General features: G+C 40.6%; 1 protein-coding gene across 1 annotated transcript; it reads right to left on the bottom strand.

Annotated features, from left to right (window-relative positions):
- Positions 1–1,453: 1,453 nt before the first annotated feature.
- TRHR (thyrotropin releasing hormone receptor) lies at positions 1,454–10,402 on the bottom strand. The gene is made up of 3 exons (XM_017806342.1): positions 9,447–10,402; positions 2,321–2,704; positions 1,454–1,488 (listed from the first exon to the last, which is right to left on the bottom strand). The coding sequence occupies exons 1-3, from the start codon at positions 10,239–10,241 to the stop codon at positions 1,483–1,485; spliced, it is 1,185 nt and encodes a 394-aa protein (XP_017661831.1). The 5' UTR covers positions 10,242–10,402; the 3' UTR covers positions 1,454–1,482.
- Positions 10,403–13,709: the final 3,307 nt, after the last annotated feature.

Below are 13,709 nucleotides of genomic sequence, written 5' to 3'. Positions count from 1 at the left end.
ATAGAATCTTTTAGATGCAGCAGACACACGTTCACAATTCACAAGTTTAACATTTAAATTGGAGGCCTATCAGGGTATTTTTAGATCTCTTTAAGTTTGCAAATATGGCTGAATGTAAATGAAAGTGATGGGGAACTGGCAGGGTGTGCAAAGTAATAATGGACAGGAAAGCCTTACAGTGCTGGAGGGGCTCTTTCATTCCACTCTGGATAGGTTTTTTACTAGAACAGAAAGGTTTTTTTCAAGTTTCTAAATGTCATATACAAGAGCTGTGCAAAATGTTCATGAAAAACAAGGCGCCTTCCTCAGTTTCTGTTTCTGCTGCACAGAAATGGGAAAATATAATTCTAGCAAGAACAAGAGCTGGTCTAGAGCAAAGCCAAAGCAGTACATGCTGTTTTGTCTGCAGCTCCAGCAGGGAGACTGTGGCCTTAGGCTGCTTATCATGGTTCTGTGTGGGAAGAGCATGGAAGCGACTATGCTGGCAAGTGAGAAGCCATGGTGACTTCTGTTCTGACAATACTTTATGTCCTAAAGTATTCTAATAGATAAACTTTGAGACAAAAAATTTAAAGTTGTCATTTTTCACTGAATTTTCCTCTTTTCCCTAGATATTACCTATATTGAAGCTATAACTGCCTTGCAGTGCTCTTAGGCAAAATTGCTATTGAACCAAGGTAAGAGGAACTGGTGAAAGTCTGTCCAATACTCTTTAATATGTGTCACTTTCTGACAGAATTCAATAGTAGCTGAGACTTACATTTAAAGTGGTACATCTGTAAACTAGATTGCTGAAAAAAACCAAGATATTTAAAAGCTTCTTAATAACTTTTTGTTTATTCCCTGCTGCAAATTCATTCAATGGTCTTCCTATTTCATGCTGCTCAAGGTGAAAATAAACTCAAGAAGAGAAAGATTTTTCACTCTTTGCAATCAGCTACCTGTTATTGAAGTGTACTATGATGCCCACAATTGGATTTGCTCTGATGTGGGATGAGGGAGTCGCTGGCAGGTAATTACTGTTATTGGTGGTTCTGGCTGCTGTTGGACAGGCCCTACTGGTACTGCCCAGTGCAGCCACACAGAAGGGCAGCTCTTCTCCTTGTCTCCCAGATTCACTGGGAGCATCAACCACTGCACCACTCTGCATCCATGGATGTGTCCTAGGAAGCCTTGCTCTTCCTGAGAATGCAGACCACTCTTTGGCCAGTTAAAGAGACAAAGCATTTGGGTATTCCATGGAAGCCAACTCACCCTCCTGAAGTTATATCGTATTAAGTGCTTTGTTCAGTTAGTCTCAGCTGTATATTCTTTTCATTCCCCAAGAGGCTGTTTTTTCTTGTAGGGCAGAGGCAGATGTGTAGAGATATATAGTAACCCTGCAATTCTGTGAGCAGAAATGTCTTTACATTTCATACAGTTCATTAGGAACAAAGCATCCAAAGGTCTTATATGGCTGTGTACAACAGAAGAAGGTGTGCCTCAGGCCTGAAAATGAGGAGAGAAGAAGTAAACTGAAAAAAAAATTTTCATTCTCATACCATCTGCAAAAACAAATAAAAACTAAGCCTCTCTATAGATCATCTATATTTCTAAGTTCTAAAGTATGCAGGTCTACAAACAGCACTTAAGTAGTATTGTGTAAAAAAGCATCATGAAATCAGTAACATGCACCATGATGTAGAAAAGAGCTGGATTAGAGAGAAGTGCTACACATGGGGATGTTACTGCTGGCACGGAAGTGGGTGGCGCTTTCAGCACTCTCAGGACCAGAGTGCTGGTGTGCAGGAGAATCCTGTCTTCTCTTAGCACCAGCTGCATGGTGGCACTGGGCTAGTTAACTCCCAGCTGGAGAGAGGGGGTGAGATGGCAGAAAATGCCTCATTTCCCTCCCTGCAGGCAACCAAAGCATGGCTGGAGGAATCACTGAGCTCAGACATCCATATCACCCTCCTGCCAGAGGTATATGTGAGGCACCATGCCCGAGCACCACTTTCTGATGGTCCACTATTGCCCTCTGCTCCTCAGAAAATAAGGCTTAACTTGTGTGTTTGTCCTTATCCTTCCCCACGCTGCAGATCCTCCACTTCCTATCGTGCTTGGCACGCAGTCCTTTGAAAGCATTCCTTTCCAGACCTGGGCAGTACTTCCTCCCTGCCATGCCCTGCCCTGTTTGGTGCATTACCTGCTACCCTCAGCCTTTCCCAGCCCTCTGCAGTGCTGCCCCAGCTGAAAGCAATCCCAGCACACCCACACGCCCAGCAACATGCTCCAGCTCATGAGGACTCCACACAAAACACTGAAATGTATTAACTGTTACCTCAGATGACAAACATGTATCACCAAGGGACAATTTTGCAGAGGCCAAGTAGGTATTGGTAACAGTAATATCTTCCAGCTCAGTGCTGAAGTGATCCGAATCTTTGATGACGTTATAATTTAGGGCGACACTGTAACTGGCAGGCTTCTTCTGTTTCTGCTGGTAGTTGCAGAGTTTCCTGAAGGCTGCTCTGAATTTCTGGGACATGAGATTGTAAATTACAGGATTGATGGCACTATTTAAATAAATACAGATTCTGCAAAATAGCAGGAACCAGTTTTCTTGGAAAGGCCTGGAGAGAAAGGAATTGACCACAACTAGTGTGCGGTAGGGCATCCATAGGAATGCAAATAGGATCACAACCACAGCCAGCATCTTGGTAACCTGGGGGAACACAGAGGTAGGCAGAAGAGGGCAGAGGGTTAGTACTCACCTTGAAATGAGCATGTGCATTCCTACACCTCTAGAGCCAAAGCAAAACTATGGACAGGCCTTTCAGTGGGAATTTCTAATGAATATTTGATTCAGAAAGTTTTTCTAAAGTAAGAAGGACAAAAATCTTGGTTCTCAATTTTTCCTAGTTTTTGTTAAATTACTCTTTCCAGAGTAATTTAACAATTATCTACAGCCAGATAATTGCTGTAGACCTTAGATTTTTCAGCTTCTCACACATATGTATAGAAGTCAATTTGTTGGTTTTGTTATAGGTATTATGACAAAGAATGTGATGAAGAACAAAGTTACTCGACAAATTGACGTATCTTTATCTATTTGTCTTCAAATGTACATATTCAAAGGCTACAATTTTATCTTATAATTCTCCCTTCACCCTCACTTTTGATTTCATTACAGCTGTGTTCAGTAGAAGTAAAAAATGAAACAGAAATACTATCTCCTTTTCTTGTCACCTGATACATTTAATTATGACTTACAGACTGTTTTTTCTAATTTTCTATTGCACATTGTAATAGAAAAAAATGCAAATATGAATGTCCTAGGTAGCTCAAAGGATGATCTTTCCTTATCTACAAATCACTTCTAAAAGAGCAATTCCTGTGAAAATTGCAGCAAGCAGTGAGGTGACTACTGACTTGCTCTGGCTCAGGAAGTCTCAGGACTCCTCACCTCACCCTTGCTCAGCTTCAGCCTGTGCCTCCAAACTGAGCAAATCCATTCAATGGAGAATAATCATTCATCATGGAAAATAATCCACATCTAAAGGAAGAAAGTAACTATTTGTGGAGCTTGGATGAATAACTGGACTGAGCCCAACTAACAGATGTGTTGCAGCAGGTAAGTCATTCAGTAGATAATAGTCTACACAAGCATCAGAATATTTTACTACCAGAAGCTCTGCAGGGCACTTTGTTACCAATCATTGACAATTTACATTTCTCCTGAGCGTATCTTTAAGGAAAAATTGCTGCTTTCTTGTCCACAGCAAAAATCCTTATTGATATGGATGAGGCTGCACAGAAATAGTCTAGAGGAAATTTTGGTTCACTTTGTTTAGGTAAACTGCCATATCTTTTTTCAAATCACTTCATATGAAATAGAACTAAACATCATTTGGGATGGGGCTAATTGTTTGACATCATGGAGTTCTAAGAGGACAAACTTTTAAACAACATACTTTTTATTACCCACAAGTGTATACACCAAAGCTCTCTGAAAGCAGCAGTATTAGCATTCTCATTCATTGCTCAGGTGAAGGCAAGGATACACTGATTGCTCTTTTCTTGTGGATGTGCATTGCATATCCTACACGCAGAGTACAAATTATTCCTAGTTAGGGAGATTGAAAACATGATTAAAAGGCTTTGAGCAAATCTAGCTTAGTGCAAATTTCAAGTATATTTTGAATGGCAACGAAGTGCTTGAGACTGAATATGGTGCTGGTTGCATACATTCTTCAAACCCTATCTTTTTATTTCTGAGAATGTTCTAAAAGTATTTAAAATGTATTTTACTGAATAGATTCCCAATATTTTAATTCTGAACTAGTATTCTCCTTTTCTTTCCTGCTCCAAACCCTTGTTATTCTAAGGAAGTGTTTTTATTAGACATTTTCATTACTGGTACTCAGAGTTTGGTAGTTGTTTCCTTCTCCTTTGAACACTGATCTTTCTTACATTGATAAGCAAAGGTGATAATCACTCTGGTGTTTTAAAGGCATGTACTAATATCTTTCTTGTGCTTGGTGGTGTTCCTTGCAATGCACAGAGATTGCATATCCTAGTCCATGGTTTTGTAATAAAAAGGAAGTTATGCAATGAAGAGAAGGATTAAATAAATAGAAGGATTAAGGTCTTGATAGACTAACACCACGAGTGAAACCAAATTATAAGATTGGGGATTTCATGTAAGCCTTTCAAAACTTATCTTGCATTGCAAGCTGAAATCTGTGCTTGCTCTGCTGTGACAGAACAGAGAGATTTCTCAGGGGAGCAGGTCATCGCAGACTGCACCTGTCTAAGACAGGACTTTCTCTAGAGGGTAATCTGCCTGTTATAACTGACCATGATGGCCATGATGACCTTAGATGATTTGATTGGACTAAGCAACTAACTCTGTAAGACACGAATAATGTTAAGTGAGCTGGATCCCACCTTAAGTACAAACAACATGTTTGCTATCTAAGGCTGTATTTATTTTTCACGGTCCCCTTGATACCTGAGGAAACTAGGAATTCCTTTGGGGACAGTATGAAATCTACCTGTAAATATGTAATTAAGTGTTCATATTATTTGAGATCTGTGGGCTGAGCTATGTGGGATAATGTGGAAGTGTGGGAGAGCTCAACACAGCCAGCACCAAGAGCTGATCTGGAGGACCAGGTACATGAGGAGCATGTGCAAAAGGGAAAAGGAAGCACACAGCTCAGATTGTGATTCCTTGAGCACATCAGCCAGAGAATGTATGGACTCTTAGCTGCTATAAAAAGACCACTTGTCTTCCCACCTGCTTCCCATGTCCTCTTGCTCTCTTTTAAAAGATAATGAGCTGTTTGCCAAGGTAGTTCAAGAACAGATACTCCTAGAAAAAAAGGATTTCATTTTCCTCACATTTTCAAAGTTTTCTTGTATGTCAGTAAAATCCTTTTTATACCCTTCAGTTTTATGTTCTCTCTCTCTTGTCTTCCTTGTGACAAAGCCTGGGTCTTCAGGACATTTTCTTGATTCTGAGTAGAACAAAATTATTCAGATTTTTCAGAAGAAAAAACATGAAAATTTTAGAAATGCTGAGAGATCCTAGTACTTGTGCTGCTAGAAGAAAAGAAACACTGTTAGCAAATTTAAGCACCCCCCCAAAAAACATAGCTTTTGTCCCTCGTACTCTATGCTGTAAAAAGACATTTAATATTGGTTGCTGTTACTTGTTAGGGAACCTTTGTTCTATTGCAAATTTTGCTCCGAATACTTTGAATAACACATTTTCTATTAATGAACTGACACCTTGCTTTCCCTCTTGACTCCTATTCAGTGCTGGAATTATGTCTGTTTACATCAGAGACTGAAAATATCCTTTCTAATGAAATTGAACATGGTCCATCCATTCACCTTCAGGAATAGAACCTCACTCCCCACTGTTCATGTATATATATATATGTGTGTGTGTGTGTGTGCGTATATATATATATATATAATGTTTTATACATATGCCGAGCTTCCGACCCCTTCTTGCCTCAGCTTTGGTAGCTGCCCTCCACAGTTGTAAGGAAATGGTTATTTTATTCTATATTTTCTTCTTCCTTGAGCATAGAGCTATTCTAGGTGCCATATCAGGGTTGTTCCTCCATTGACCTGCTCTTTCCATTGGTGCTTTGTGTGAGGAAGCATCCTAGGTTTTGAATTCAGGATGTTTTCCAAGCTGGACTTTGCATTTTTAGTCCTTCAGCTCCTAATTCTGGACTAACTCTCATACTAGCAACATAAGTAATGTATTGTCGTTTTTGGAGAAAACAAATGAAATTGCACAACAGTATGACTCACAATAGAAAGTATTGACTGTTTAATCCTTGGAAGCAGACATAGAAACACAAATATGCTATATGCTATATATATATATATATATGCTATATGCTATATATGTTAGCTATATGTTAAGGCAATAAAAAGTTAAAAGGTTAAAAAGAAAAAGGTCTAAAAAACAACTGGACAATAGAGTCTATCTCTGTCATAAGTTGGAAACAGCTTCAGATAGTGCTCTTCAGCTCAAACACTGTATGACAAGGAGAAAATGCTTTCCTACCCTGGTCAAAAAGTTTTGACCTTTTTTACCAATGGACCACTTTCCAAACATAGATGATACAGTGGAAAGTGCCATGAAAACTAAAGAAAATTATATGACTTGGCAGTTGGGTCATGCTTAATCCAGATTAGTCAAGCAATCCAGGTCAGACTAAGGGGGGGAATGACTTTACATACTGCCATGTTGGATTAATCATCATAAAAAATGGTTATGAAACTCCTTAATTAAACCTTCATGAGGATTGAAGAAACCTTTCTAACTTACTGTTTAATTCTGTTGTATTATATGTGTAAGTTCATAGTAGGTTAATTATAATTATAATTAAAACAATACTACTAATAATAATAAGTAGTAGTATTAGTAATAATTATAAGCATTCAACAGAACTGTACTGAATTTCCATGTCCAAGTTTTACAGTAGCAGGTTGGAGGGGTGGCCTCTCTGATAAGAAACCAGAGACTGCCCCGAGCTGGACACAAACAGTTCCATCCAGCTCCAACAGATCCATCAGGACACAGCTGAGCCCATCAGCAAAGCTGGTGATGCCTCTGCAAAAACATGTTTAAGGAATGGCAAAAATGCTAGAAAAAAGAGAAAGAGGGGATAAGAGAACAAAAGAATGAGAAACAGCAGGGGAACACCAAAGTCGGAGGAGGAGGTGCCCTTTGGCAAGGCTGGCACTACCTGAAGGGACTGCAGCCAGTGGAGGAACCACACTGGAACAGTAAAAGAGTGAGAAGGAAAGAGTGACAAGAGACCAACCTCTGCAACCTGACTGTAATACTCCCTGGCCCCACACTGCTGGTTGCTTCAGGGAAGGGACTGAGTGTAACTTGTGACTGTAACAGTGTGCAATAAATTGGCAATATTCATTTTCCCCAAGTCAACTCTACATTGCCTATAACAATAACTGATAGTTTGTCTGCCTGTTCTTTTCTCCCCATCCTCAGGAGGAGCCAGGCCACCACAGAAACCTGCGCAAATTTAATTTTGTAGAAATGTTCTTGGATAAATACGAGAACTGCCACAGAAGTAGAAAGCGTACACCACATTTTCAGTCACATTTTCTCCAGATCATATGCTGGGCATTGTATACAACTCAATCCCTGTAATGCAAGGATAGTTCTGAAAAGACAGACAGTTTCACATGACAGCAGGACTCACTGTGAGGCCAAACTATACTGTCAGCTACACCTGCCTTTGCCAGCGCAGCAGGAAATTTTCACTTGTGTGTCTTACTAACTCCTGAGGTGCTAGAGTTTTTTGAATGTGGACTTGTGTTTTCTCATTTTACACCACTAGCTGTCTTTTTCATGCTGCTATTATATAAAAAATATTACTAATAATGCCACACTATCCTTGCTTTGCTTCCCATGTTGTACTGAATGTAAATGCAGGCTTTACTCATAATGAGGCTACTTTAAGCAATCAGGTTACTTAGGCTTTTAGAAAAAGTCTTGCTGTCTTTACAAGACATAAAAGATATCATACTATAATCTTCACCTTTTGGTTTCATAATAAAGCAGTATCCATATTCAGCAGTTTTCAACGTAAAAGATTTGTCTGTTTTTCAAGTGATGCTAAGCACACGTAATCAGGCATATGTACTGAAGTGATATTGAGAACTTGAAGATCAGATTATCTTCTTCTACTAATTAATTAAAGAAAAACAACATTAAACAGTTCTTATCTGACTATTAACTATAATTGGCAACATAATTAAATATAACCTAGCCCACAAGTTTCTGCAGTGCATTTAAAAATAAGGCTCTAGTGCTCTGCAAGTGCTCGGTGCTCTAGCAGGAGCTCAGTTAACTTTCGAGGTCCATGCCGTCTCTGTAATAAGAAAATGTGGGCCCTCTCATTAAACAGTAGCAACCTACATAAAATAAGAAGAATATAAAGTTCAACCCGTCACCCAAGGGGGGCATTCAGGTTGTCTGAGCAGGCGCACAGCTCAGTTTTGCTTCCTGAGGGAGCTGTACAGTGTAGGGAAGCAGAAGCTTGGGGAAGCAACCCACTGGGGTGCTATGCAGGGGCAAGAGCCAAGCCACTCAGCACGGAGCACTGCTTGCCAATGCTCACATCAGGCTGCCTGCTCCCAAGAGCCAGCTGTGAAGGATGCACCCTGTGTTTCTCAGCATTGCAGCAGCTGTGCTACTTGCTGCATGCTGTGCGAGTATGAGGCAGTGTGATTTACTGCAAATAGCCAGGCATCAATCTACTAACTATATTCTACTGGTATTAGGACACAGGTCAGCATACATATTTAACAATATAAAAAGAAGCTAGTCAAACCTATACACCAGTTTTGAGCCATCAATACATAAAAAGAGAGACAGAGTAACAAAGATATTTAGCATTTACAAAGCACTTTTATATACAGATTTCCTTAAATAGACTTTTTGCAGGAGAGTTAGAGACAAAAAAAGTGGCAACATGATTGTGTTTGCTGAGTGACATGCTACCTCAGCTGGGACCAAACCTCAAGTCTCCCAAACTCCCAGGCTAGATCCTACTCTTCAGATCCCAAAAATTACTCAAAAGTCACTCTATATTTGGCAAGACTACTAACAGGCTGTTAATAAAGAAACTATAGTTAAAAATATTTCATTCATAATTGATGTTTCCTAAATGCTTTTTAATATGAGAAATAAAATACTATTTCTTTTTTGGTCCTTGCAGTAGGCAATAATGAATAGGCAAGAAAAAATACATATTTATATGTATGTGTATACATATCACAGAGTTTCAACTTGACTAGTTAACAAAGAGGGAGAACATATTTTACCTCTTTCCACAGCTTCAGAACAGTGAATTCTAAAACAAGTACACTTTACATTTCAGAAAGACATTTCAAACTGCTGTTCCTACCTGCCTTCGAGAAGCAATAGTGCTATTGAAACTTCTGTTAGTCATCTTGGAATTCACAGGCTTGCTTTGGTGAACCACATCATTCCTCCATGTCTTAGAGTTTTCTTTTGGGTCCGAAGGCATGGGGTTCAGGAACAGTATTCTAGCAATCAGGCCATAGAGCACAGTTGCCAATACCATTGGCACAACATAAAATATACCAAAGTCCATCATGTAGATAGGAGAGTAATAGCTCCTGGACACCTTGTAGCCACAGGACACAACAGTAGTCTCTTTGTAGGCTACCGTATTAATGTCCAGCAAGAAAAACCAGAGCATACAGTATATGGAGGTGAAAGCCCAGACAAAAATAATGATCTTTTTGGCTCTTGAAAAAGTGCACAGGAATTGGGCTTTGATTGGGTGGCAGATGGCTATGTATCTCTCAATGGTGAAGGCAGCAATGGAAAAAGAAGAAGCATTGATGCCTAGATACTGGAAATAAGTGATGCAGAGACACCCCACGTAGCCATACACCCAGGATCTATACAGGCTTTCTGTGATATTGGGTAGTCCTGCAGCCACAAGCACCATGAGATCTGCCACAGCCAGACTCACCAGGTAGCAGTTAGTGGGAGTTCTCATGTGCTTGGTTCTGAGGACCACCAAAACCACCATGATGTTGCCCACAATGCCCAGTCCACAGATAAGGAGAACCAAAAGGATGGTAACCACTTGGTATTCAACTGTAATGATCTCCTGGCTTGATAGTGGCAGCACAGTTTGGTTCTGCTTGTCCCCTGTGCCATTCTCCATCTTCACCAGCCCACTGCTGCTTCTGCCCAGCACTCGATCTCAGCACCTGTTCTCCATGGTCATGCAAAAGGGTGAGTGGAGCAGAGTGTGGGTGATCTGCAGCTCCAAAGCACATTCTCCATGTAGTCACAGTCCCATTCCTGTGTCATCCTCCACTCCCCCGAAAGCACCTGGACTTTCAGTCTTTGTAAATTCAACTACCAGGCGGGTTAATCCCTCTAAGACTCCAGCTCATTTGCACAGGTTAAAAGGATGTTTTCTCATAGCCGATTTGAGGCATTCATGAAATCGAGCGTGTGGAGGTGGGAGTTTCCTCCCTGCAGCGGCAGGGAAAGCAGAGCCCTCCTGCACCGCCAGCTGCTAAACACCGCACAGGGTTGAGCTGATCAAGCCCGGGCAGACCAGCATCACCGCTTGCCAGGAGGAGTCACAAAGCGCCGAGGGTGGAGACAGCAGCAGGACGTGAAAAGAGAGGGATTTGTAAAGGTTTTCTGCTTCACACAGCCTCTGTTCTCAGATGGCTATCTCACATATTGATCATATTGATCCATGCTGGCAGACAAAGGAGAGATGACAGGCAATAAAATTACACCAGTTTCTAAAATTCTAACTTCCTCGTGTCCCTGTCTTTGTGAAAGTAATGGTAATTTACATTTGCCTCCTACTTTGCAGGGGTCTGTAAGAGTCACTTCAGGGCTTAGAAAGAAACATATCCCAGCTTTTGAAAATTACAGGGAAAAAAATGTGGTTTATAGACAATTCTCTTCAAAACCTCTATTGCTATTGCTGTCATCACTCCCAAGCCCTTTCCTCTCTTTTCTGAATTGTAGCAAAGCAACAATAAAACTATTACAGCACAAATGGCTTCTTAATGAGATCAGTCACACACACGTGCATGTGCACACACACACACACACACTCCCCACCATTTCCTTAAGGAAGAGTCTCCTCTGGTTGAATTAACTCCTTCATGATAAATCAGGTTGTGAAAAACCACAGATGAATCAAAGACTGGTGGAAATAACTGCTTTGAGCCACGCAAATGAAGCCTTACCGATGCAGTAACCCAGCTGCACCTGGAGATGAATGCAGGTCTTTCCTGTCTCATTTGCTAGCAACCTAAATGCCTCAGTGAATGAAACAACAGCAAACTTTCTGCAGGGCTCTGTGAAAGTGCCCTTGTCAACTCCCCACCGCAGCCCCTCAACTCGTAGTTTCTCCTTATGCTATTGCATTAAAAGGTTAAAGAGTAAATTTGCCTTAAAATCCACCTTCTTTTTTTTCCAGTTAGGGCAAGAGCTTTTGCTCTTTGCTCAGGAAGGGTTCAACAAAATACAGTGTTGCACAACTGAGGAAGGGCAACTTGGATTTCAGAACAGTTTTTAGTGTTAAGAGAGAAGGATTAGCACAGGCATCTGGTGTAAAATTAGGATTTTTAAATAGACTGAAATGACAGGTGGTGACAAAAAGACAGTATCACCCGAAACAGAGAAGGAAAACAGACTCAAACAATTCCAGAGGTTTGAAGCTACTCAGTAAAGTTTTCTAGTCTTTTTTTTTTTCCATTTGCCTGTTCACATTTCAGTCATAATCATATGCTTATCTGTAGACCCAAAAGTATTTAGCAAAGTAAAGCAAATATTGTTATTCCTGTTTAACAGATGAAGAAACATGGGTGAAAAGAATCAGATTTTTTGGCCTTGCAGTGGCCTATGGGAAAACACAGGATGCTGCTTGCTTGACCAACAGTTTATCAGCAGAAGTGTATCATGGGTCTCATCTTGATTCTCCTCTATACAATCTGCAGAACCTGTTATTTTGCACACAGCTGAAAGAGAAAGAAGGTCAGCACTGCTGTAATGCCTGGATGTCATAGCAAGGATTCCTCCCAACCCCTTCAAACTCCACAACATTTTATCCTTCAAACTGGACAGATTACCTCTTAGCAATCCATGCTTTTAAAGCTGTGTGACTATAGTGGGGATAGCTACAGATGTTCAACCCCATAGAATAAAATACACCATGAGGTAGCCCAGTAGTGAAAGATCACAGAGTTAGTGTCAGCATTCAGGGATCAGGGATCCTGCAGGGATCAAACCCATCAGGACACTGAACCGAAGTTCAAAACAAGAAACTGAGTTAAATGGCACCCTGGATAAACCCCTTAATCCTCAGGGACCTCAGCTGAATTGGAAAGTTCTGACACCTCCTTAGACTGATTTATCTTTCAGGGGTGACTGACACCTTTTTGCCACACTGTCTTACCACGAATGCTTGTTCCTCATGCTTCTGCATATTCTGCTAACTTTTGTAGTCAATTTGGATAATCTAAGTTGAGGCTAACACATCTGAGAGTATGTAAGCATTTGTTATGCACGAAGACATGGCTGAGGGCATGGGATGCAGAGAAGCTGTGGAATACTTAACAGATCATGTGACTTTGAAGTGAATATCAGAGGTCTGGAAGATGGGCAAGAGCATAGTATCTGATGCTTGCCGCATTCCTCTGCACCTGCTACTGGTCTGCGTCAGAGATGGGATAGACCATCTTGTCTCAGTCACTTTTTATGTCTTTTTATCAAGTGTTACACTCTGGTAGTGACAAAAGTATAGAATTGTCACTGTATGGCTATAGGGGAGTAAATCTATAGGAGGCATTCAGAGGATTTTGACAGTATTAACATCCTATATGAAATATTTCCCTTTTCTTTCCATGCAGTACTTCTCCAACCTTTAATGTTTCTGTAAAACCTGCAGTAATTGCAGAAGGAATTTCAAGACTGGATAAATGTGTTCTGTGTAATAAAAGCACCTGGTGCTGTGTACTTCACTGAAACATGATGCAAGTTGCCTGATATGTTCAAATTATATAAAGTGATCATCAGTCAGAGGTCAGATACCGAATCTTGGAATCAACTTTTTTCTCCCCATTAACGCTGTGTTAATGCAACAGTCAAAATATACTGGCTAGTTTCAAAAGCAGTTCAGCATGAAATACATGCTGAATACATGCAAGCCCAGCAGCTCTGCCAGGGAAATTTTGACAGCAGATGGACTGTAGATCACTGTGAAGCTTTTACTGCATATCTGTTACCCCATTTTATACCCATACCTGTTGGTCCAGGCATCAGTTGACATTGCATGTACTAATGAGGACAGATGCAGTCAGCAAGTCAACAACAATAACTAGAAAAACAAGACCTGGAATTGTGCTGACTTTTGCTAGTACATTTTTGTTGGTACAACTCCTTGGGTAGGAGGGAGAGGGGAAGGCATCATGTTGACACCACCTGTGCTGCGTACCACTTAACCAACAGCATTTGTGCCCAATTTTTTTTCCCATTTGTCTCAATTAAAATGTATCTCTGCTCACTTGAGCAGACATACTCACAACAAACACATAACAAACTGTCTCATAACCCTAAGCACAAACTGAGATGGAACATTGAATCACTGTAAACAGTTTAC

This window comes from Lepidothrix coronata, unplaced genomic scaffold (assembly GCF_001604755.1).
Source record: "Lepidothrix coronata isolate B3197 unplaced genomic scaffold, Lepidothrix_coronata-1.0 Scaffold15, whole genome shotgun sequence".
Taxonomy (NCBI): Eukaryota; Metazoa; Chordata; class Aves; order Passeriformes; family Pipridae; genus Lepidothrix; species Lepidothrix coronata.
Note: the sequence above shows the minus strand (reverse complement) of the source record. Positions and strands in the feature narration are given on the sequence as shown.

Excerpts from the sequence above, each read along its gene's own strand:
- TRHR (XM_017806342.1), bottom strand. The coding sequence starts at position 10,241 with ATGGAGAATGGCACAGGGGACAAGCAGAACCAAACTGTGCTGCCACTA. Across the intron at positions 2,705-9,446 it reads CTATTGCTTCTCGAAGGCAG|GTTACCAAGATGCTGGCTGT; the intron begins GTAGGAACAGCA and ends GTGTTCCCCCAG.